This window comes from Pithys albifrons, chromosome 4, assembly GCF_047495875.1.
Source record: "Pithys albifrons albifrons isolate INPA30051 chromosome 4, PitAlb_v1, whole genome shotgun sequence".
Lineage (NCBI taxonomy): Eukaryota > Metazoa > Chordata > Aves > Passeriformes > Thamnophilidae > Pithys > Pithys albifrons.
Window position 1 is genome coordinate 82993620 of NC_092461.1, and position 24448 is coordinate 83018067.

Here is a 24448-nt window from a genome sequence, read left to right on the forward strand (position 1 = left end):
CTTGCATTGTTTCAAGGCCTTGCTCACAATTTGCTCTTATCTATCTGAGGTTTTGTGTCCAGGTCAAGCTGAAATAAGTTAGTTCACCGTGTTCTTCTGCCTGTAACATCCAGTAGGTCATTTTTGCTCATGTACAACCAGTTGTCTTGCATGGAGGCTGCTATGATTGCTGTGGTGGCTCTGTCAGGCTCTACAGCACAAGCAGTATCTGAAGGAAACTGGGAGAGAACATGCAGGGAGGCTCCTTGGGGATTTGCATGGTGGTCTCGTCTCAGTTGTTGCAGGTTGGAGGGGTCCAATATCAATGACTTCAAACTCACTAGCTCTGTGTCTTACTTCAGTTGCAATGCTGCAGTTGGTGGTGGTTTGATTTTAATTAATACAAGGAAATGCATTTCCTACAATTTCTGAGATGACTGTAAGTAATTTCTTTCTGTTTAAGGAGCTCTGGCAATATGTGCCTTTTAACTGAAGGATTTACCTGGTTTTATTATCTCCCTCAATTCAATTATTTTATCTCATATCCTTGCTGAAACATCATGTATTGAGATTCATTAACAGTTCTTTGGCAGTCACAAGACACTAATCATCTGTTTACAATATTGATCAGCAGCTTTCATGTTAGATTGCATTTGAAGTGAGAAATAATCCTGCAGCAAATAGTAAATAGAAAACTGGGAAGAAATGGAAGAAGCGAGCTTAGGCTCTATAAAGGGGGCTTTTTTCAGGTTCTCTGGAAATGTCTGCATTCCAATAAGCTGAATCCCCCTAATGACTTTCAGCTCTGAAATTCCAACAGAATTTTCCATCCACAAGTTATCCATTGTCTCTGGTCATCTGTAATCAGGAGAACAGAGATTTCTATTCCTACAGATAAAGATTTCTGTTGACCTCCAAGCAGTTTCCAAGTTGAAAGAATATTTTTGGGCTAACAAAAACCCACTTACGTTCTGATGCTTCAACAGTTGCGTTTGTTGCTGTGTATACATTCTTTCCATATTATACATAATAGGATATTGTTATCATAGTTCTTTAAAATCATGTACTCCCCAGAATGGAAATTGAGAACCAAATACTAGGAATTAAAAATCTTACTTTTCTGAAGTTGCTAGCTAAATTTCTTCTAAATTAGTCTGAAAATTTGATTTCTATGGCCCTTCAGTACTAGCTTCATGGGACTGGCATTAGAAGAATGTTGAAAATTATATTAATTGTGGCCAAGATTTAATTCTATTTACTACTATTAGTTCTCAGAGCTTTATTAAAACACCTTAGTCTTACTAAATAATAAGATAGAATAGTTCTGTATCCATAAAAGTTGTGAGCACAGCTTCAAACTAGAGAGTTCCTTTAAAATATATTACTTTCAGATGGTCAAAATTACCAGTTCCTGCAGTCATGTCCAGTCATTTCCCAGAATAGCTCGAAAAGACAACAGCTATCAGATAGAAAAAACAAAAAAGTTTTCCCTTTGAAATCCTTATTCATAAACATATATATCTAGACTTATGGTTGTTAATTTAAAAAAAAAATTGTTTGCTGAAACTCAGTTTAGCCACAGAGATTTAATAAAGACTTGTATTTCCTTTTCCTACTGTTATAAATATTTCAGCATGAATAAGTTGGTGTGCTGAAGCTAGTCCAGAGACATCTAAGGACAGGAAAAAGTGTCAAGAGGGGAGAGATAATGTTGAAGAATTTAGATAAAACTTGGGCAGAGGAGTAGGAGGCTAAATAGATCTGGCAGCAGAAGGCTGGCTTTTCCATTACTTTCTGATACAATTATGACAGTTGCTCAAGTTGTGGATGCTGCCCGTTAGTCACATGGTGTTGCCAGCATTTGTTTCTGAATCAGATCTATAAAAGGAAATGAGAGTTCTCTGCTGTTGCAAACCACTTGTCTGGTAGGAAATCACTCACAACTAATAAAGTGCATGTTAGAGCATGAAATAGTTACTTGATGTATGACCTTCAAAACGGGTTTAAGGAAAACCATTGAAACTGTGAGTAGTAGAAACGTTTTGTACTGGCAGAATTACGAACCGTAGGCTTGTGTTTGCACAGCTCACTGGATGGTTGTCTTCACTAAGGAACTGTATTGACAGAAGTGCCAGGGGCTCCCCATGGACAGGGACAGCAGAGCTGCCTGGAGACAGAGAAGACCTGGATCCCCCAGCTTTGTACCCCACTGGTCTGACTTCTTTGACTGTGTCCCCCCCATCTGAGTAATGAATAGAGGCAGACTTGCAAGAAAGGCTGAGAGCACAGCAGGAGTAACTTGAGTAAGGGGTCAGGTTCCCATCATCAAAAGGTGACAAAGTGCACGTTTAGCTTCACCTCTTCAAAGCAGCGGGCAAGGATTAACTTCATGATGTTCACTGCTTGGTGAAATAACAATCCACCGGCAGATCTCAATTTTTTTGTACTGATTTGTGCCAAAGTACATTGTGGCATGGAATACTTGGCTGCCTTACTATACAGCTAATAAAAAATGTGATCTAATACAATACTACTTGAGATTCAAAATTATAGGGGATTCATATCCAATTCTGCCACGCTACAGCATGGAAGTTATTATTAGTGGCCTGTGTTTTGAAAATAAAAATCTTAATAATATTTCCTGCCATGAAATGCCTGAAGTTTACCAATTTATAATAAATGTCTTAGCACTTCTCACTTCCCTAACAGTCCCTTTATCAAGATTTGAAGTGGTTTGTACATATTCACTGACTGGACACTATATTGACTTAAAATTAAATAGTGTTTGCTGCAGAGACCTGGGAGTTAAACGATTGCAGAACCAGAAGCAGTAACAAAACTACTGTGTGTTAATTTGCTCTCCTTTATTCCAAATGGACTCTGTCTAGCCTTGCCTAATCAGATAAAGATTCAAATTTGCCATACAGAATCTGTACACTTTTGTAGTGCCATTATTGCTTTTAATAAAAACCCCAACCATCAGCAAGCAAACATCTCCCAGCACATTTGACACACAGATTATGTTTTTCAGTAATTTTCCAGTTTCAATGCTCTACAAAGACAATTGTGTAAGCAGCATCTTGAAAACAGGGACAAACCACCTGTTCCCAAATTTTGTAGTCATTACATATTTCTCATTCTTTGTGTATCTTGTTCAGCACTTGCAGATTAATCTCATACTTTCTCATCATTTGTTTTCCACAAAAAAATTTCTCCTTGAGGGAGTTATAACAATACTTATATTTTTCTTTTGACAAGTGCTACAGAAATGCAAAGGGCAGCAATGCTGTAGGATGGTGTAATGCACCTGTAATTACTTTCACAAATAATTTGAGAGGTTGTTTTTTTTTTCAAATTGAAAGCGTTATGTACACGCAGAGAGAGGTCCTGACACTCCAAACCCAAAATAACTTCAAGGAAAAGAATGAGCATGAGCTTTGCATCCTCGGCACAACAGATTTTTTAGGCACTACATACACTAAGTAATTTGCTTAAATTATCTCTCCTACTTCCCATAGTTGAGAGCTTGGTGGCCCCCTTAAAATAGCAGGTAGGCAGCAACGTTCAAGGATTTGTGATGGCAGACTGAAAGTTGAAGTACACAATTAAAATGGAAACGAGAAGATTGAATCAGAGGTTTTTGGTTTTAGTCTGATAAAAGTGTCATTGTCTAGCTAAGAAAAAAAGCAATTATTTAATAAGTAGCAAAGTAAAACCGTGGAACTGTTCTTTAATTTATAATGCATTTTTGTCTTTGAAGCCTATGTGATCCATGGTGCAAGCCCCTAAATAATGCAAAAGCATACAATCATGGTTTTATTTTTGTTAGTATGATCTAAAGAACTTTGGGACCTTTTTTTAGTGTTTGACAGATACGAGTTTGAAGCACGTCTTAATGCATTTCTCAGACCTTGCAGATGAGTTCTGTGCTCTACGACAGTTGAACTTGTTGATTCTTTTAAAATAAGATGGCAGAAGGAACGTGTTTCTAGCACGCAGAAATAGAACGCTATGGCAGTGAGGGTGATACCTCAACTGTACACACTTCTTGGAAATGTAGTGTAGAGTAAGAGCTTAAAAGTCAAGTCACAGAAGTAATTCAAGAAAGGGATGTAGAATATATCTGTCGTGGTTGCACTCCTGTTTTTTGAACATTGTTAATATTGTTGATATTTTGTCTAGTAGTGTCACCCTGTGGCATGTGGTGGCCATGTGAAAATGATGCTTTTATACATTTATAAATGCTGTTTATTGCCCTAGCTTCTTTCTTTACACTTGCAAGTCAGATAAGGTACTCCTAGGAGTTAATAAACTAATTTTGTTTTCTTAGAATGTAAGACGCCCCAACACAAGTTACGTTCTGGGAAGGTGGTGTTTTCCATCCTCCCATGTTTGCTTCTATTGAACTGAGGTTACGCTTAGTGTGGACTGATCGTGCTTCAAGGCTCTTTGCTGCCTCCATCCTAGAAAAGGCAAAACAAGTCCAATGAACAGGATTAGAAGGTAGATCTGGATGTATATCCTGTAACTCTCTTTGGAGGAGGGTTAGAGGCCAAACCACTGCTGTGCCTATCAGAATGAGTCACTAACTAGCAAAGTAATTGCATTGATTTTTGCACACCCACAAATTACAACAGAAAATACTTTGCAGGGGGTAGAGGTTGTACTTTTCCTAAAGGTTTCTATAAAATCAATCTACTGTAAGTGCTGCTGCTTTAGAATCATCTGAACCCTCCTATTGAGCATGGTCCTTGCATGCCACTTGACCACTTCTACGTGGTTTCAATGTTTCTCATGCTATTGCTTTGGTGCTGATGAAGGTTTGGACAGCACTGCTGTTGGTACAATTCAAGTAATGTATTCTGCTTTTGTTTTTCAGTTGTAACTGTTTGCCTGTCTTTGTTGCCGCATTAGGAGTTTGAGCAGCTGCATTTTGTATACCTGCTGCAAAACAGCTCCCTTGTTAAGCAGAGCATTTCATACAGAATTAAGAAGGGGAGTTGGCTGAGCCTTAGGGGACACATTTGACTCATAAACAAGAGGCTGATTATCAAGAGACTATACTTGTTTGTGAAAGAGGTAACTGAGCCAAGCTCCTTCTCTCTTGGGTGTCTTACTTGGTACTTCACCACATTATTTCTGCATTAAGTCCATTTAAAATTTTTTGTTGCTACAGCTTACGTTTGCACTCAGTAGATGTTTGGGGATGAAGACCCGCTTAATAGAAAACTTTTACTGTGCTTGTACAAGCAAACCAATAATAACTGGAGTCACTGGGGCAGGTTGGTGCTCACTGTCTCTTTTGGGTTTCTTGTAACTTCAGTTTACAACCACCTCAGTTAAATACTGGGTTAAGATTTGAATTTAAAGTCAGGTTCTCAAAATGAAGGTTGTCCATGCAATGCCTCTATATACAAAATTATGCAGATAGATGTTTACATTGTTTGGATTTTTTTATAACTCTTGTATTCCAGAGGAAACCCCAAACAATAGAAAATAAATACTGTACAAAAAATGGAAGTAAAAGGTTTGTTTGACTTAAATTCATCTCCCTCCTGCATGACTGATACGTTTCATAGTGTCGAAGTACCTTTTCTATTTTCCTCATTGACCCTGAAACTCCAGCTATTATTCCCTTAAGTTTATTCCCTCAGCAAGTTTGCATGATCACTTGTATTAGGTGTTATTTGTGGTATTACTGTACATTCTTAAAACAAAAAGTAGATTATTTATTCTTCTCTACATAGTAAAAAATCTTGCATGTTGAATTATAACATGGTGGGTTGCCATGTGTATCATAGAAAGATAATATGTGATTGAAAATCTTGGAGAGATTAAGAGTACTAGGTATAGCAGTACTATTCTATTTGCAAATTCACGGATGCTTATATAGTTAAGCATAATGGTAGTCCATAGAAACACCCCATGTACTGGGATGTGTCAGTAGCCTCCACAGGGAAAAGTGTTTTTCTTCCTTTGACCAGATTTGTAGCTTGCTGTGTTGTTCATTATGTTTCTAAAACACAGATATTTTTCTCTGGGTGTTTTTTTCCCTTCATTCTTAGCAGTTACATTGTAGAGAAGGTTAAATTCAGAGCAGAACCTAGTCACAACAATATTGGGGAAATGTGTCTGCAATTCCAAATGCGTAAGTCTTGAATTAATGTGAAAATGAATATCAAGAAAAAAACCAGAATTTAATGGATACAGGAGCATTCAGAATCTCTTAAATTTAAATTACCCTCATCTTAGTTGAGTATCCAAGAACTGTTTACAGCAAGTAGATACTGTAGAGGCTTGCAAGGGAATCCTGGAGACACACAAGTAGTTTTTGCTTCATCCTGTTCAATTCCATATTTTACTTGGCTGAAGTATGAAATTTTTTAATTGTCATTTTTCTGTTCCTTTACAAGGCTTATGCCACAAAATCCAACAGAGCAGCAATACACTAATCAGATTTGTGGCATCTGCCAGCATGACAGCAGGAGCCACAAAGTTTTCTGGAGCATGAGGGGAAACTCGGCTGAGCTTCCCTTTACCAGGGGTGCAGTCACTCTGGCCATCCCCTGAGCACCGCATGGAAAAGGGCTTAAAGGACTTCCTCACAGCATTCTGGGAGGTGGAGAAAGTGCTTGGTTAGAGTTCTTGCTCCTGGTCATCTCTCCCACACTGTGTTTGTGTCCATCCTCCCCTGGTAACAGCACAGCATCCTGCTGGTGCTGTTGTGCTCCATGCTCAGTGATTTGGGCTGCAGCTTGATGGATCCAGTTCAGTTTTGACCTTGGATGCTTAGAAGTATGTTGTTTCTATTGCAGTCAAACATGTCACATTTAGAAAACCCTTCAGGTACTTCGCTTATATGCTCTTAATTTGACTCCACTGGGTGTTGTGCTTATGGTATTACCATGTTCCCCATTATCTGTCACTCTTATTCCGCAAAACTTTTCCGTAGTTCAGCGGAAGGGAGATTGGGACTGCCTTTCCACATACACCCTGCACTATGCATTGCAAAGTACAAAGGGGGTACACCTGTTCAGTAGGGAGCCACCTACGTCCCTTCCTGTATGAATTCTTTGGATCATCTTGTGCTGCAGTTGTCATTGGGAGCTGGGGGAGGTGTTAGGTGGAAATTTTTAATGCATTGTGTGATTTCCTTTTTGTTTGGTTAAGTACATGAGAGAAGTAGTAAATAAAATTCAGAACAGAAGTGACGACTTCATTTCACACCCACAATAGCAAAACTATGAAAATGTGTAACATTTGCCACTTCTTTAAGTGGTTTTCAAGTAACCAGACAGGTTTAATATGTGTTTTAGATGAGAAATTGTCTTACAGATCCAAGGCTTAGAAGAACAAGAGCATACATTTTGGCTGTTGTTTCCAGGTTTACAATATATTAACAGAAGAAATATGCGGAATAGAAAATACAGGGGATCCTTCCACATCTCACTTTCTGGGAAAGGTGACATCGGGATAGCTATCAAATGTATTCTACATCTGAAAGGAAGGCAGAAGGGAGTCTTAGTAGAATAAAAATTTTGCCCCTGACCTAACATGAACCTCTGTGGTTTGTAAAGCAGTTAGATGAAAAGTTCTGTTTCCAAAATACGTAAGGATTTGTTCATGAAGATATGTCATTGTTTAATCATCACTAGTATTTATTCCCAATTTAGGCAGCTGAAAGTCCATTTTTTAGCTACTTGAAAATTTTTGTAGGAGTTGTAAGGAGGAGGAGGTTTCTAAGGTAACCTACCAATAAATAAGTCTATTTCCAAAATAAGGAACACTGAATTTCAAGAACATGCTGTAATTTCTAGTAAGTCAAAGTTGGAAAATAGTGCCTTGAGGCTTAACTGTAGTACATCTGTATTTGTTACCTGTAGTGTTTTCTTGGAATGCTTTGTAAGTGAGTGGAAATATTTCTACAAGATCTTTTTAAAATGTAGGAAAAATACAGAATTCTTTACATCAGTGATATGAGCTCAGGGTCTTTCTACATTTATGCACATCTTAGCTTATTTCATTCTGAAAAGAAAAAAGTAATTATAACCTATTTATGGCTCTTCATGATTTTTAGATGATGTGTGAATATTTATGTATAGCAAAAATTATCGGCTAGTGAGAAAGAAGCTCAAGAATGCAGGGCTGAGGTTTTGGATTCTCCCAGGAACAGTGGAAAATTTCCAGATAGTTTTATATTAGTAAATATTGGAGATGTTATGTGTCACATCTTCGCTTTGATCACATCAAAGTATCGCATCAAGGTATTCTATGGTCTAGTGATCCCTATAAATTCTTGGGTAAATGGTGTAAATTAATGCATGCAATGTAAAAAATGCCTGTAATTCATGTGACCTGTAACTTGTGAGACCTGAGTCATTGTCATTTACTTCTTTAATGCTCTAATTAAAATACTACATTAAAAATATTACTTATTTTATCTTATAATGCGTATTAATAGATGCAACTATTTGTATGCCTCTGTCCCTGAGGAAGGGTTTGGGTGAAACAGCTCTGTATTGTTTGATGTTCATAGACGTGTCTTGATGTAGGTGTTTTTCTGCTTTCAAACACAGTACATTATTCGTGGTTCTCCTCAGTGTACTAAATATTTTCAGTAGATTGCGGTCACTTTGTTCCAATAGAGGTGAGCTGCATCTGCTTGTGAATATCATGCATCACATTACCAGAATGATTTACCACGTCCCTCATTTCTCCTGTTCCAGTTGAGGTTTCTTGAAGAACCTGGCTTATGATTTCTAAGAACTTCAGGAAAGCTACTTTCCAAATGTCATGTCTTTAAGAAAATACTAGTTTGGGCATCTCAGAATGTAAGCTACTAAAGCCACAACTTACTCTTAAAAACCTTATTTGTCTTATCCTGACCTTAAGGTAGTTTTGAAGAGTTTAAGCCCATCTTCCTTTGTCATTTGGAGAAAATCAGAATTCTCTGTCCTTTGACTTACCCTGACTCTTCCCCCTGACAGGAATTGCCAACTGTGGCTGCCCCCCCAGGATACTGAAGCCCCAGAGCAGGTGCTGCAGGGCAGGCAGAGCCCAAAGCCCACACCTTTGTGAGCTCACCAGTGCCTGCTTGCCAACGAGGTGGCCATATTGTGGCCTTGGCAGGAGAAGGAGGTGACACTGGGTTCTGTAGGGATTGAGGAGAGGGAGAAGGGATCGGTTGCTAGAAGGCCTGTCAGGCACAAAGGGCTTGGTTGCAGAGGTTGACGCTAACATAGTAACTGCTGTCTGGATGTTGTCCTGCAATGGAGAGGAGTTTGCATCCCAGTCATGTTTGACATGTGTGAGCAGAATCCTCCTCTGTGCTTGGCAATAGGGGCCTTCAGCAGATGAGCAGAAAAAATACTGAAGAACATACAGCAGATGAGAAGGGGGTTAAAAACAACTGTGAAAAGTTGGATCATGGTACTTGGTGTCTTGAAATGAAGCAGGATTTTTCTGGAAGGCTTTAGTCACCTGGGAAGGAAGAATCGAGTCGCTGTGTGGGAGGCAATTTGCAGGCAAGTGTACTCCTCTGCAGTAGATCTGTACATTTTAATGAGGTAAGTATATTTGCTCCATTTTACAGGATTTGCTTTGGACTAGAAGTCTAGAAGACGTTTTAAATAGACTGCTTTGAGATATAATGGTCAGGTAGAACTACTTCAAGTATGTAATACAGAAATCTGGTAACTGCAACATGTTTGTAGGGTCTTAGAAGCTGAGCTGAAAAGATTGTCTCTTTTTTATAAGAGATTTTTCAGAGTAAATAAAGCTTATTCAGAGGATGTATAAACAAAAGTGATGTTTGAAACTACTGTAGCTATGCAACTTCATTTATTTGTTTGCTTATTTACTTACTTACTTACATTTTCAGCTGTCTCTCAATCCATCCCACCCTGCAGGAATGGATGCCTTCACACTGACATCCTCCTCTTCCCCTCCCCTTCCTGAATGCTGTGTGGGGTGAATGGAGACATTTTTTAAATTAGGTTCCACTTAGTGATGGCTTTCCAGATGGTTGGGAATTCTCACTCACTGATAGGGAGGAGGGGAAGGGAGTGCTCAGACCCTGCACCTGCAGCAGCGAGTGCCTGTAGGAGGAAGGGCTGAAGTTGTGCATTGCTGTGCACGCACTCATCAGAGGAGATGGGGGCGTTGGGTCCTTTTGCCATTTCTTTTTTGAGTCCTTTCTATTGAGAAGGCAATGCCTTTCTTTGACTAAGGATGCCAGCGAGATGGATTCAGCTGATGATGCCCTAATCAATCAAGTGTAAACTTCCAAGTTTGAGGAATGTTCCATGCTTTCTGGTATTTATCATTTTGACTTTGCCAGTTCTTTCTTTTTCTTGTAGTCATGTTCTCTGTTATTTGTCTACTGTCTCCTTCTTACTTAGTTTGATATCTTGTCTTTCTTGAGCTTGTTTTTGCTTCCATTCTGCTGTAGGAACAAAGTTTATAATTGCTGTACCATAACCTCAAAAGGTGGATCTGCAGTCTTTAAAACAGTTGTTGCATAAGTCATTAAAATAACAAAGACTAAATAAACATGTCCTCACCAAGGGAAGAAATAAATTCCAAGGGCAGTATAAGCATCTGCCAATCTCTAGTGTTACTTCTCTCTTCTTCCAAGATTTTCCATAAAGGTTTCACACCTGCTTTAATATATTTAATGTTTTGAAAACTTCCTAAAGAACAGGTTTTTTTCTCTCTCTACATTGTGCACAGTATAGTTGGGGGGCCAGGGGCGAGGGCAAAGCCAAAAGCATTTCTAGGATTGTTCAGGACTTGTGTAGCTATGTTCAAAGTCTTACTAAATCTTCCATACTAGTTTGTTCTGAAAATCTTGTGTTTTGTCTCTCCCTGAAAACATCACCAGCAGGTCACAGGCTGTTGTTGATGAGCAAAATGTCACCTTTTGGGACGCATCACAGGGGTGGCATGCAAGGTTGGGAAACCCATACAGAATAAAAGGGAACTCACTGTGCCTTGATCTTTCACTACAAGCTTTGTCTTTTGTGAGAAATTTTTAATTCTAGAAAAAATTGGGGAGAGACTGGCAAGCAATTTCAGAGAGTTTCAGAGTTCAGATGTTTATGCAAAATTTTGACAGGATCATGAAGTGAACAGTGGTATTATGCCCATTTTACACAGAGCCAAATTGAGCTGTGGAAAAGCAATTTGTTAGGTTTCGCAAATTTGTGACTAACCAAAGGGCTCTGGTGATTTCTTAGAAATGTTGAGGTGTTAAGAAAACAAATTCTGTGTCTGAGTTGATGTATTACTTTAACAATTTGGTTTGAGGGAGGGAAGTGTCATATTACAAAGGAAATATTAATTTGTCTAACCAGCCTTCATTTGACTTTAGAACAATGTAACTGGGAAAACTTAGTCACAGTTCACTTACTAGTAATGATATAACATAAAATGGACTCCCAGTTTTAAAACAAGTTGAATCATTGAGTCTCTAGGGCTGGGACTGGAGGAACAAAGAGCCGGCAGGTGAGGTTGGACCTCCCTCTCTGCACGTGTGCATTTTATACAATAGAACTATGGCTTCACTGTCACCAAGGACGGCTTTGATTCCTCTTTCAAATAATTCTGAAAGAAGCTTGCTGGCAGATGTTTCTGGATTGGGTTGCCTGAGATGGCTGCTGGGAAAAGTGCGTCATGCCAGGCGCTGTTTGGAGGAAGTGGTGTTGAGCAAAGACTCTGAAAGTCCTGCAGTCAAATTATTATATTGCATGAGAAAATACCAAGTAGTGGAAAGTTGTGTTTTTCAGGAAAAATTACACAATCTCTTTCAAGTTACAGGCTCATTCTTTTTCTAGGAAGTTAATGTTTATAAGCTGAGCAGCTTTTTGCATCACTTTTATGCCTTTTCCATGACAGAAGCATAAGTTCTGTCAAAAAATAAGTTAACATGCTTCTAGGTAGCTTTTGTACTTACAGTAAATTTTGTACATGGACTGACATGAATTTTGAAGACAGTTTTCATTGTGTATTGTGAAGTGGAAACTCAACAGCCATATATTTGATATATCTTGTTGCAATTTTGCTAATAAATGGTTACAGATTTTCTTCTGTAAGGGTGTAATCTATCATTCTCAAAAATATAAAGCATGAAGATTGGTGGAAGGAACAACACATATAGACTGGGAATTGAAAAAGTAGAGAATTGTTCTCTTACTTGTTGCATTTCTAATTTTTAGGAATTCTTTGAACATGCAAAAAAGCTCTGGGATGATGAAGGTGTAAAGGCATGCTTCGAGAGGTCAAACGAGTACCAGCTGATTGACTGTGCACAGTAGTAAGTATTTCTTTTGATGAAATTTATGGCCAAGGCTGAGATCATCTATAACAAGTTAGAAAATATGTTTATATCAGCAAGATCCAGGAGTTTTGCAGTGCAGTAATGAACATTTTCGTTCTCTATATGGGCGGAGTACATATAGGAAAAGTAATTGATTGTTTCATCATAGTTTGTCATTATTATACAACTACATATTCTGCCTCAAATATTTCACAGCTGATAAAGGCAAGTATGAAAAAATCAAATTAAATTATTTTAAGTATCTTTATTCCACTCAGAATCGATTTATATAAAATCATTTCAGTTGAAACTACCAAGTTTAGAAAATGTAGAACCAATCTAAGGAAAATGCTTTGTTTAAAATTCTTACACCCAGACTGTGCTGAAATTGCTCTGTCTTTCCACATTCAGTGGAATCTTCTGAGCTTTTCACATAACCAGATGCACACCTGCATTGCTAATTCATTTTCTAGGAAGAAAACATTATAAGCAGTATTTCCTAAAGGCAGTAGTACATTTGGTATTCGGTCCTTCATACACATCAAGTGGGATAGATGTGCATAACACAGTCAAAGGTTCAATCTGGTCAGAAATGTTCTGAGAAGATGTGTAGGAGATGGTGAAAGTGCAAGTCATAAATACATAGTACATTGGTGAAAACCTATTAACCAAAAAATAGTCTATTAACATTGCAGGACTACAAACTCAGCAGTCCTCAGTAGTAACACAGGTCTGAATTAGACTTTGACCAAAAAAATATATTTCATGTGAACTGCTATTGTGAAAATATATAGTCTTAGAGTTGCTATGTGATTTTGGGTTTTCAGAGAACACACTCTAGTGTGTTATGATTTGTCTAATTGGCAGTATGGTCAGCAGCAATGCCACAAGTCTGTTCTAGCACTCAGTGTTTTGCTTTTCTGTCATCTCTGCTCTTAGTGCTGAGCCTGAAGCAGAGGAAACGGTCCATGTCACTAAAAAGGACGCGTTGTGCTTCTGCCTCAGCGGGGAATTTCGGTGTGGCAGGTCATAGTCTATTCTCCCTCTTTCCAGGCCATTTTTGGGAAAAAATTACTCATCAGCACATGAAAGTGAGGGAAAATTAGATGTGTGTATGAAGGACCTCATTTGACCTCAGTGGACTGAATTGACCAAAACTTGGGCATTTACTCATGGTCTGAAATGGCTAGAAATTGAAACAGTGGTTGTACACTTAAAATTAGACAGTTGTCCTAAAATGTGTTCAGTGTGTTTCCCCTCTGCCCTCACCCACCACCACCACCATAGTACAGGTCTGAGCTGTGCTTGTTGAAAAGTGCTGACTGTTTATGATATGTGTTAATACACTCAAATAAGACATCAGACCAAGGAAATAGAATAATGACATATATGTAAAATAAATGACTGTAAAGCTTACTTTACTGATCAGTAACAGTCTCCCAATCCTACTTTGAAAAACGGTGCTGAAAGGATCAAACAAACCCAAGAAGATACTGAATTACAGTATTAATGGTATTGTGCTTTGCCTTAAAAAAAATTATGCCTTTCTACAAGATTTGACAAGGAGAAGAATATTAATTCTCCATGTTATGTCCAAAACCAAAACAGAAATGGGGAAAATAATATACTTAGAATTAAGTACACTGTCCTGTAACATGAAACTAAATCCTACTACCTTTTTTCCTAGAAGGTTTTAGGCAGTTTATTAAGGATTTTTAATTAGATCTCTTCCCTCCAAATCTTCTGTCTTGCTTTTGCTTTATTCTGAGATTGCTTTTCATATTAGCAAATACATTTGATTTGCATAATTCTTCACCTCAAAGACCCTTTATGAAGTAGCATTCAATACTTGACTATTCTTTGAGTGTATCTGTGGTTTTTCTTTCAAGATCTACCTAAAAATGTACAACTAAGTCACTTATCAATGATTACATGCCTTCAGTCTTAGGGTAGAGACTTGAAACTCAGGAACAAGCTATGTCATTGATCTAATTAAACAGCCTTTTTCTCACAGGTATTTAGTTAAAACAGTGAGGTGTAATCTTAATAGAAAGAAAGATGCTAAAAGTACAGTCAACTTTTATCTATCATTCCTTGAAAATTGAAATTATACTAATAGAATCAATGAAAAGGACTTTTTAAAGTGACTGTGTTTTTGCTGCATGTGTGTATCTATATATTGCACAACAACAGTGGTTGTTTTATGCAGAAGAACATTTCTGTGCTGGCATCGGATGGAGCTCTTTCAGGGTGGTGGGGTCATGTCCATCCCATAACTGACAGAGCATGTGAGACTGTGTTAAAAGTGCAGTTCTGATGCCCACATATGAATTCTTTTGTACACTTAGAAATACTGAGGGTGAGGGTGCTGTCTTTGTGGCTCAGCAGGAGCTGGTGGGATTTCTCTCAGAACTTGTCTATGGTCACATTTAACTGGTAAAAGAGAAAAAAGGAATGTAATGCTGATACACAGTTACTGTTTCTATTACACTGGCCTTAAGAGAAAGCATCCCACACCAGCAGGAAAATCCTATCTTTTACTTGATAGTCAAGGAAGAACATTGTCAGTGGGTCACCACTTACTTCTCTGCTTAAATAAAAACAAAGCAAACTCCCAAAAATCCTAACTTGTTACTAAATCATTGGATTATAAGTTGAGTGGCTGACTAAAATACTGAAAAGCATTATTAGCAAATTATAATGTCAGTGGCCAAACTTGCTGACTGTTAAATGAATTAAAAATACAGTGTGTTTTGGAATGGTTTAATTTGGCTACAGTACAGAGCTTCTGTATTTTTAAAACTTAACCTAATTTTCTTTATTACTGTGGGAGAAATATTTTGCTGGAATCAGAGGCAGTAGAAAGACACAGAGGCAAATGTTTTATTTACATTATGCCTGGAAGTTGACTTTCCTGGATCTTCAATGCCCTTTTGAATTACCAGGGCACTGTTCCTTAATGAGAATGAGGCCTACTTGTCAGATCATTTGAATATTCGTACTAGAGTCTCTATGTATGTGCAGTTCTTTCTTTGTTAAGGAACACATTCAGTGCACCCATCATGTTGGTGCATCATGTGATAGTTGTAACAAATAGGAATCTGTGACCAAGCCAGTGGTCAGCAAAGACCAGAATTGTTCTTTATCACCAGCTATGAAGACATTTATGTAACTCTTGGAAGGGAAAGTATTGCATGGCCATCAACCATCTTATTCTCTTAATGACCTTCATATATTTCTTCAAGATTAATATCAAAAAGTTGGCAGGTTATTGTTTTCCCTATCTTCTGGTTTAATAGTTCTTTCAAGTTAAATTGAATCTCAAAAATTCGTACTTAGTTTGTAAAGTTGATTTGCTTTAGTTGTGTCCCCATTTGACTTACTCAGATTTCAGCAGGATATATGAAGGTAAATCATACATCTGACTGACTTACCTTGACTTTGTTTGAACTGTGATTTTTGTCTATATTCACATACTTAAAATTCAGCACATTCTAGGTCTATAGGGGATTGCTTTTCAGATTGTTATTTAGTGCTATCTTGGCATTGAAATTGCTAGTACATAAACAATAGACAAAAATATGTTAATTCAAAAATTTCTTGTGATTCTAGGACAGTTTTTCAGAAGTTAAATAGTTTTCTATAGGATGAATACAGCTCCATTTTTAATATTTCTGTTTCTTCATACCAGTTACCAAATGCCCAAATTTTATTGTATCCATGGAAGGGAACTGCAAAGCAAACTTCTATCAATGTAGAACAGATCCACAATATAAAAAAAATATTAAGATCTTAGAGAGCATCCAAAGGAGGTCAGCGAAGATGGTGAAGGGCCTTGAGGGGAAGCTGTATGAGGAGTGGCCAAGGTCACTTGGTCTGTTCAGTCTGGAGAAGAGGAGACTGAGAGGAGACCTCACTGCAGTTACAACTTCCTTATGAGGGGAAGAGGAGGGGCAGACGTTGATCTCTTCTCTGTGGTGACCAGTGAAAGGACCTGAGGGAAAGGACTGAAGTTGTGTCAGTGGAGGATTAGGTTGGATATTAGGAAAAGGTTCTCCACCCAGAAGGTGGTTCAGCACTGGAACAGGCTCCTCGGGCAAATGGTCACAGCACCAAACCTGACAGAGTTCAAGACTCATTTGGATGACAGTCTGGTGCATGTGGTGTGACTCTTGGGGGGGGTCCTGTGCAGGATCAGGAATTAAACTTGATGTTCCTTGTGGGTCCCTTCCAACTCAGCAGATCCTGTGATTCTGTGAAATTAAGAGTTCAGGTATGATGGTCTTCAGTTTAAAAATTACACAGAAATAAAACATTGTTGAGTTGATAATGTCTTTAAAACTTCATAAATTTAAGTAAATTAATGTATGTGGCAATGAAGAGATACAAAATTTCTTTTCAACTAACTACATACCACAAGGTAGCATTATAGGTAGTAACCACCTGTTTGGTGATATACATGAGTTGTTTGGCTTCACTCTAATGCTGGTGAAATGGGTTCTGTAAGATAAGCCACCTTTCTTCACTGGAAACTAATAACATGTGCTAATTGGTGCTGCTCTAGCAATCCCAGATGAGCTGCTGCAGATAGTTTTTCTTAGAAGTCAAACACATGTGCCCAGAGACAGCAGGGCAGTTGAAAACCTTTGCAGAATGCAGTCAGCCTTGGGGGGCTGTCGGGCACCCCCAGCCTGGTGACTTTTGTATGTTGTTTCAATAAAGTGAACATTGAGATAACTTCATTTGGGTTATTCCAATGTCAGTTACTCAGTTGACTTGGTAAAATTAGTTGATTAAAAAAAAAAAGTTGTGAGAATACTTAAAATGCTTAGACATTGTCAGGGAAAGGTGGTAGGCAGTAGTAGAGCAGAAGAGTAGACAAGCAGAACTAGGTACTTTGGAAAGGGGGGAGAAAAAGACTAAAGCAGAACATCCAACTCTCTTTTAAGGTCACACACAGTTGGCAAAATACATTGTTGTTAGAAAAAAAGTAACTACTTGAAGGTGTATTGGAAGTTTCCAGAGTTGACTTTTGTCGCATTGCATTTGTGTGAGATAACACCATGTATGTGTTAGAGTGGCCCTAGCTGGAAGGTTGTATTTCAGCTCACTGAGTTCCTCAGTGTAGGAAGTAGACCAAGGATTTAAAAGAACTCTGCTGTCAGCCAGTACTTTATCCCAGTCTGTCTGTCAGCCCTCTTGCCCTGATAAAATCATCACATCTGATATACTTGCTAGTGAAGGCCTAAATTGGTCTCTATGCAAACATTTGGACTAGTAAAAACTTGATTATGCAAGTTCTCAGGAAAGCAAACACAACAGATATGAGCTTGGCCAAAGAAAATTGATTTTATATTTGAGCTAATATACATAGAAAAGACACATCTTGTGTTCTTTTTCTTTGCAGTTATCTTATCTTGGAGAAGGATTTTGGCCAATTTCTATCCTAGTATTGCGTGGAGTAATTGAAAAAAAAAGTTCTTTGTGTTGTGATCAAAAGATTCAGCTCTTGATGTGAGAAAACAGATAATTGTTTTCTCAACAACAGCACTTCTTGAAACCAAGCATATTTCTAACTTTCCTTGTGCTCTTCTACACATAAGGTTTAATTGCTAGCATGGACATAGATATCCCTAATTTCTCTCTTACAGCTGGAGGTCGGAAAAGCTGCCTTGGAATTATCTGCTTCTTTTGTCTAGTGTAGCATTGCAGTCTTGTGTATTGATATGTTCTTTCTTCATAACTAGTGGTGAAGTAAATCTAGGTGGATTTACAATAAATTAAGCTAAACACTATTATTATTATTGGTGGTGAGGTTGTTGTTATTGCTGTTATTATCCAGAGAATATTTTTTTAAAGCAGTGATGCTTTTAAAATTTGCTAAGTGCTTATTAAATAGACAAATTCTTTTTACTTAGAAAAACAAGAAAGTATTCATTCTAAATGTTTCATGTAGCTAGATTTTAAGAACTACATTTTTATGGCGATACAGAAAATCTGTAATGTGATTTTTCCTCCATCCAAAACTCTGTTCTGTTTCATATATAAACAATTCACTGTGATGATGAAGTTTCTTCATTTTTTCTTTTTAAGATCTCATGCACTGTTATCACTTTCAAGCCTTGAAAATTCATTCCTTAAGTTAGAAGCAAATTTTGTTGGTGAATTCATGAGCAGGTTTTCTCCACTTACCTGCTTTGAACTAGAAACCTTAACCAACCAGTAAATTGTTATTTAATGGTATTAAAAAGAGAGGTTATATATTACAGGGTAATTACTTTAGCCTTATGATGAGTCTTCTAAACAAGAGGTGCTTGCCAGATAGGACAAAAGTCATTCTGCAGTGTGTAATGCTTACATTTTTCACTGTTTACTAACTAATAGACCACACTCTTGAGAAGGAGAATTGTGGTTTCTTAAAATATGCACTGGGAATTCTATGAAATAACCCTTTCGTGTGTTGCTGTGATGTTTTTGTTGGTGTTACCCTTTTTTGCCTCATTTGTGAAAAAAAGAAAAATCATTAGACTCTATCAATTCTATCTTAATTTTGGTAATCAAAATATAACTGTGATGTTATAGTGCTAGTAGTTAGAAATACAAAAATATGGAGAAGCAGCTGAAGAAAGCCCAAAAACACCCTTCACAAACAGCCAGAATGGCATACAGGCATGTACCTGTCTGTTTTAGCCACTTCAGTTCACAAATACTTTCCATACCTAGAGAAGATAATAATACTTCTCAAATTAAAAGAAATATGAGAGAATATAATTTATAAACACAGCACCGTCTCTGCCTTTTAAAAATCAATGTAACAAATACTTATTAGCTAATTACCATTGGCAAAGCCTTTAAACAGCCCTAGATGGGCTGCTCAAACATAAATTTAAACGATAAATTTTCCCACATGCCTCTCTGTGTGTGACTGAGTCTGTTTTCTGAAGCTTTAGAACAAGCAAAGAGTTGTAAGGCAGAAAAATCCAAAATGTTCCTTAATCTCAATTTAAAAGAGTAATAAAGTCTAAAAACCAAACAAAGCTATGACAAATGCATGAAAGTACACTTTGGCTCTTTTTAAGTTTTTTTTTTTTAGACATTTGTAGTTGCCTTTGAAAAATACAGCAAAACTGGCTTTGCTCTGTTGGGGAAAGAGTTCCTTCCTCGCTTGTCAACTCAGTTTCTCCTGAGCACCTGATGAACAGTTTTCTTAATTTTTTTCTTGGTTTTTTGCACACACAGATTAATAAATAATAGGTGCAGGAGAGTGTAACACAGCAACTCATCCTCCTTTGGAAATGTGATCCGTTAAGCAAATTGGAGGATTGCAAGTAGGTCACTCAGCTGAGGTTTTCCGCATTTAGTTTTCTCCTTTAGTATCCTGTATTTAATTTGGAGATACCTTTTTCCATATCTCTTCTGCAGAGGTAAACTTCAGGCTTTTGCAGTTGTACCTGCAATACACACTTCAAGCACTCTTAGAGCCCGAACAAAAGTCTGCTGAAGAATAAAGACACTCATCACTCTCAATATACATGCGCTTAAAGCATCAATATCCTGTGTAACAAAGACAGAGTGTTCTGTTGCATTTATTGCTAAAGGAGAAAAGACTGTGTTTATTTTGCCTCACAGCCATGAGGACAGATGTGAATAGGCACTGGTACAGGGCTGAATCAGTGAACTGGTACAGTGGGCCAGTGTGACAGGAACAACTGGCCAGAATCTGGGATACGGAGCAGCAGGAAGGGAAGACTTCTCTGTGAGACTGGACATCACTGAGGGACATTTTATTTGAATATTGCATATTAAAAATAACACATGGTCTCATTAAAAAGTAGGAATAGAAAAAATTAAAATTAATAAGCAGACTTTGAAAGTTGCCTTGAAAGTTTATGTCTTATCTAGAGTACAGATAACTGCCAATAAGAAGAGAACCCTAAAACTTGTGTGTTCCCTTCTGGCAAGTCAAAGAAAGAGTAAAACTAAGCATCGCTTACAGTAAACATGCTGATACAGCTTAACTCCAGAAATCCTGATTGTGAATCATTGTTCAGCATCAGCCACTCAAAACGTCTTCAAATGAAATAAAACTGACAGTGTTGGTTATCTAGGATCTGCGTGCAGAATTTATGAGTAGCTTTCAGAAGGAAGTTTTAGGTCATTCTGTCAGTTATGGTGTTATTTATATGCTGTTCTTGGTTTAGGACTCTTCCAGTGTACGCGTGGGAGAAAGAGTAAACTATGACCAAAGCCGGCTTCATTATTGCAGGCAATGTCAAGAGTCACTTGTATTTATTCCACTTCTCTGGCTTATATTGATTGATACAGAATTTAGTTCAATCTGTTCATTTACAATTCATTGTCAGCTATGTGTGTGTTCTTGGTGGCAGAGATTAGTTGGTTAAACAATACATTACCTTATTAGTAAGTTTATCATTATGTAACACAAGTGTATTTTAAATTTTTTCAGTGGAATTTCTTTTTTACTGTGCTCTAGAGAAAAATGTGTTCCATATTCTGTTACCTTAAACCTAACCTACTGTGAAATGCTTGTTTACATAATAAATTTAATTTAGCAGCTGTATAATAACTGTAAGTTGAATGCTTAAAAAAGAAAGGAAGTCACTGAAAATTTAATGGCAGGTTATACAGGACACCATCAAATTATTTACACTTGGGATTTGACTTTCCTTAAATGCCACATGCATTTTTTTCAGTTAGAGATGGTCAGCTTTTCTTTTTTCAAGTAGATAGTTTCACATGACAAGATGAAGAAAGGCCAGGAGTCTTGTTTCTTCCTTAAGGAACTACTCACTGGCCAGACTCTGTATACACAGACTCCTCTGCACCCACATGTGTACACAGCCTTGTTTATGTTAGGATCTACAAGAAGCCAGGGTTTGGGTGGTGGTGTTTTTCTAAATTAACACTGCACCAACAGATTTGGAAGAAGAAAGATAGCGGAATGCAGAAGTTAAGAAATAAGAAAATATAATATGGTTTATACAGTGCTAAAAAAGTTTAAAAGCTAAGCAGATATGCTTGAAAAATAAATTTTACACCTCAGACTAAACCAAAATAGAGTCATTGTGTTTGTCAGTTTGGTTATAATCCCAATTTTAAAGCACATCAGACTTAGAGACTAAGCAGTTCAAGGGTGTCTCTCCACTTCTCATAATTAAAGCTAATTTTGTTCATTTTAATGCAAGACAACATTGATGCGACTAGAATTTCTAAAGGATTTATTTGACTTTAGAGACACTGTTTCAGTTATGTCTGTTGTAAAAGTATTCTTTCTGATTTAATTAGAACTGTTTGTTTTATTGTGGCATTTTACACAAAGTTTAATTTCAGCCTAAATTAAGCAGTAGAAAAGTAAATATGTGTAAGATGTAGCAGTAGACACTTTACTGTGTCTAACGGATGCACCAAATAATTGTCTTCCAGAGTAAAATTTGTGGAAGTTCATTTGTTATGAAATTGGTTAAAAAATATTTTTTTCCTCAATTTACTACTGCTCTGACAATTCCTTCATTGGCAATAAATAAAGACAATTTAAGCAGTTTTCACACCTAAATGCTAATACAGTAAAAGGTGAATCTTGAAATCAGTTGTATGGATTTTCTGAGAACAACTTTTAGTTTTAGTTTCCTTTCCTGAACTTTGAAGGGAGGTTGAGAATAGGTTTTTGGGTTTTCATGTACTTAATTACAGAAATAAATAGGACTAAATATGAAAATGTAAGCCTTAAGTGTTTTTTTCTGACCAAAGCATGCTGCTACATTTCTTGACTCTATCTTTGCCTCCTTGGTATTTTTTATCTTTTTTTAAGAAGCTTCACTACCTTTCTTCTGTTTTAGAAGAATGTGTTCAGAGTTGGGAAGATCTGCATCCTTAAAGTGCAATGGTACAGATTTTGAATAATTATTCTTTATTAAGTTTCTTTCCCACTACAGTGTGAAGAAGTTTAATGGTCAGCATGGGTGTAGTTAGTTGGCCTCCACTTAGTTACTGGCACAACTGTATCAGACCTATAATTGCCAACATTACTATAGCAATGATTAAAAAATAGTTCTTTAAAGTGCAGTAGAGTGTTAAGGAGCACTGTTACCACTAGGGTTCATTCCGTTTTTAGGGAGTGTAGAGGTAAGCTTTGCTGGTAAAGGAACTTCTTTGTCTAGTATGACCTATTTTCAACCTCCCTGCAGTTGGTTGTCCTATTACATTACATTGTCAGGGTCTTAGAAAACTTTTTTCCAGTGAGTTTCCCATTAGATTTTCACCACAAACATACTGGGTTATGCTTTGAAAAACTTTTCTCTGAAGAGGCAAATGCCAGTGAACAAATGTTTTGCTACATTCTGCAGAACTGAAGTAGTCATAGTAAATGATTGTTCATTACATCAGCATTGTTACTTTTGTTCAAAGAAAAGGGGTCAAATCTAGACCCTTGTTTTTCATGAGTTTCATTCTCTCTTAACTGTATGAAAGTCTTTATTTTTTGGGGTCTGGTGTTTTGGTTTTTTGCTCTACCTTGTGTTACGCACTGTCTGGTCACCTCTTTCCTCTGTGGTTTGTAGGCAGCTGATGACTGTGGGCTCTGACGTCAAGGTGAGAGGTCCTCCAGAGGAGTTTGTGGTGCAGAGTGGATATTGTTTCCTGTCGGTGCCAACCAACATAGGCAGAATTTAGGGTTTGACCTGATAGTACTCCCAGAGTAATAATCAGCAAATTATGTTATGTAAAAATGACAAAGGTGAGACTTCTATTAAAGTTTATTTATAGGACCTGGTTAACTTACTTATTAAATGCATGATTCTGTACCTCTGTCAGGGAGATCACTATAATATACAGTATGTTGAAAGAATGATCATATTATAATTAAGTTATTTTAGGAATATTTTTACATAAGTTGTAAACAAGTTATACCTATTTGAAAGATGAAAGGAAGATGTAAGAGAAGATTGCAGTTGGGCAAAGATAATAAATATGGGTTCACAAATAAAGCCAAAGTAATGAAACACTAAGTATTTTTGGCAGGAATGCAGTCTCTTATGTCTCTTTAATGAAGGCAAATGTTAAATTTGTGAGATTGCACAATGTCAGGGTGGGTTCACCTGTGTCCTGATGGAAATGAGCAGAATGGATATGGGAGAGCAAAACCCCACCACTTCAGAAGATCCTGGAAACAACAAAAGAATAAACTTTGCTAGTGAGATCTTCTATTTCTACACCGTAAAAAAAATACAGAAAAAAGTAATCTTCTATTTCTCTGTCTGTGGAAGTCTCTGAAAATCTGTGAAAGAGATCATGACTTTCTCAGAGGAGTCAGTGGCTTTCTCTAACCCTGGAAAAATTATGAATTGCTGATATTTCAAAAATTTTCTCTCTTAAAATTGAGTCAGAGTCCTATCTTGCTATCACACTGTTTTGGAGTGATTTCAACATAAAAGCCGCTTGTTTTCTGGAGCTTTTTCACCTTGCATCTATGTAATGGGTTACTGCAACACTGGCTTAAAGTCTTCTGAGCAAAATCCAACCTGTTTGGATTTCAGTTGCATTGTCCCTTTTCCTCTGTTCCCATGCTCAGACCTCTGGTTGTCTTGTGGTATTGATCTAAATTTGATGGCTGACATTTTTGCCTTTTTTCTCTCCACTTACTAGTAATATCTTCAGATCTGTTTCTTTGCTTTACCCTGTTTTGTTTGTTCATTGTTTTATTCCTGACAGATTGATTATTTGCTGTGATGTGGCCTCTGGGCTCTTGAGATAGAAGGTAATATGTCAGTCTGGTCAGTCACAGTGAGGTGTCTTATATATCTACTTGAGTATATAAGGTTGACTTACCTATTACTATTCATAATCCTTCTTTGACCTTTTTCTAATAATTTCATACTTTTCTACTTTGTGTATTGACGTAATCAGACAAAGCATTCCAGCAGGGAAAAGGGGGAGAAATGGGCATTTCTTTCAGAACAGACTTTTTTTTTATAAATGTACTCTTGCTTCATGATTCTTAAATAAAAGGAATCCATCAGAAACTCTCACTGACGTATGCTGGAAATTCACAAATGTTGCAGAGTGTGCATAAATGTTCAAACTACTGACAAATCAAAGATTAAGCTTTATATACACATCTGCTTTTAAATAGTTTAA

General features: G+C 37.3%; 1 protein-coding gene across 4 annotated transcripts in view; it reads left to right on the plus strand.

Annotated features, from left to right (window-relative positions):
- GNAL (G protein subunit alpha L) overlaps positions 1–24448 on the plus strand; it is a 187589-nt gene that overhangs the window by 120174 nt on the left and 42967 nt on the right. For all 4 annotated transcript variants that reach the window (XM_071554838.1, XM_071554841.1, XM_071554842.1 and 1 more), the window contains exon 5: positions 12195–12292. In XM_071554838.1, the coding sequence (XP_071410939.1) occupies positions 12195–12292 (98 nt within the window). The remainder of the gene's footprint in view (positions 1–12194; positions 12293–24448) is intronic.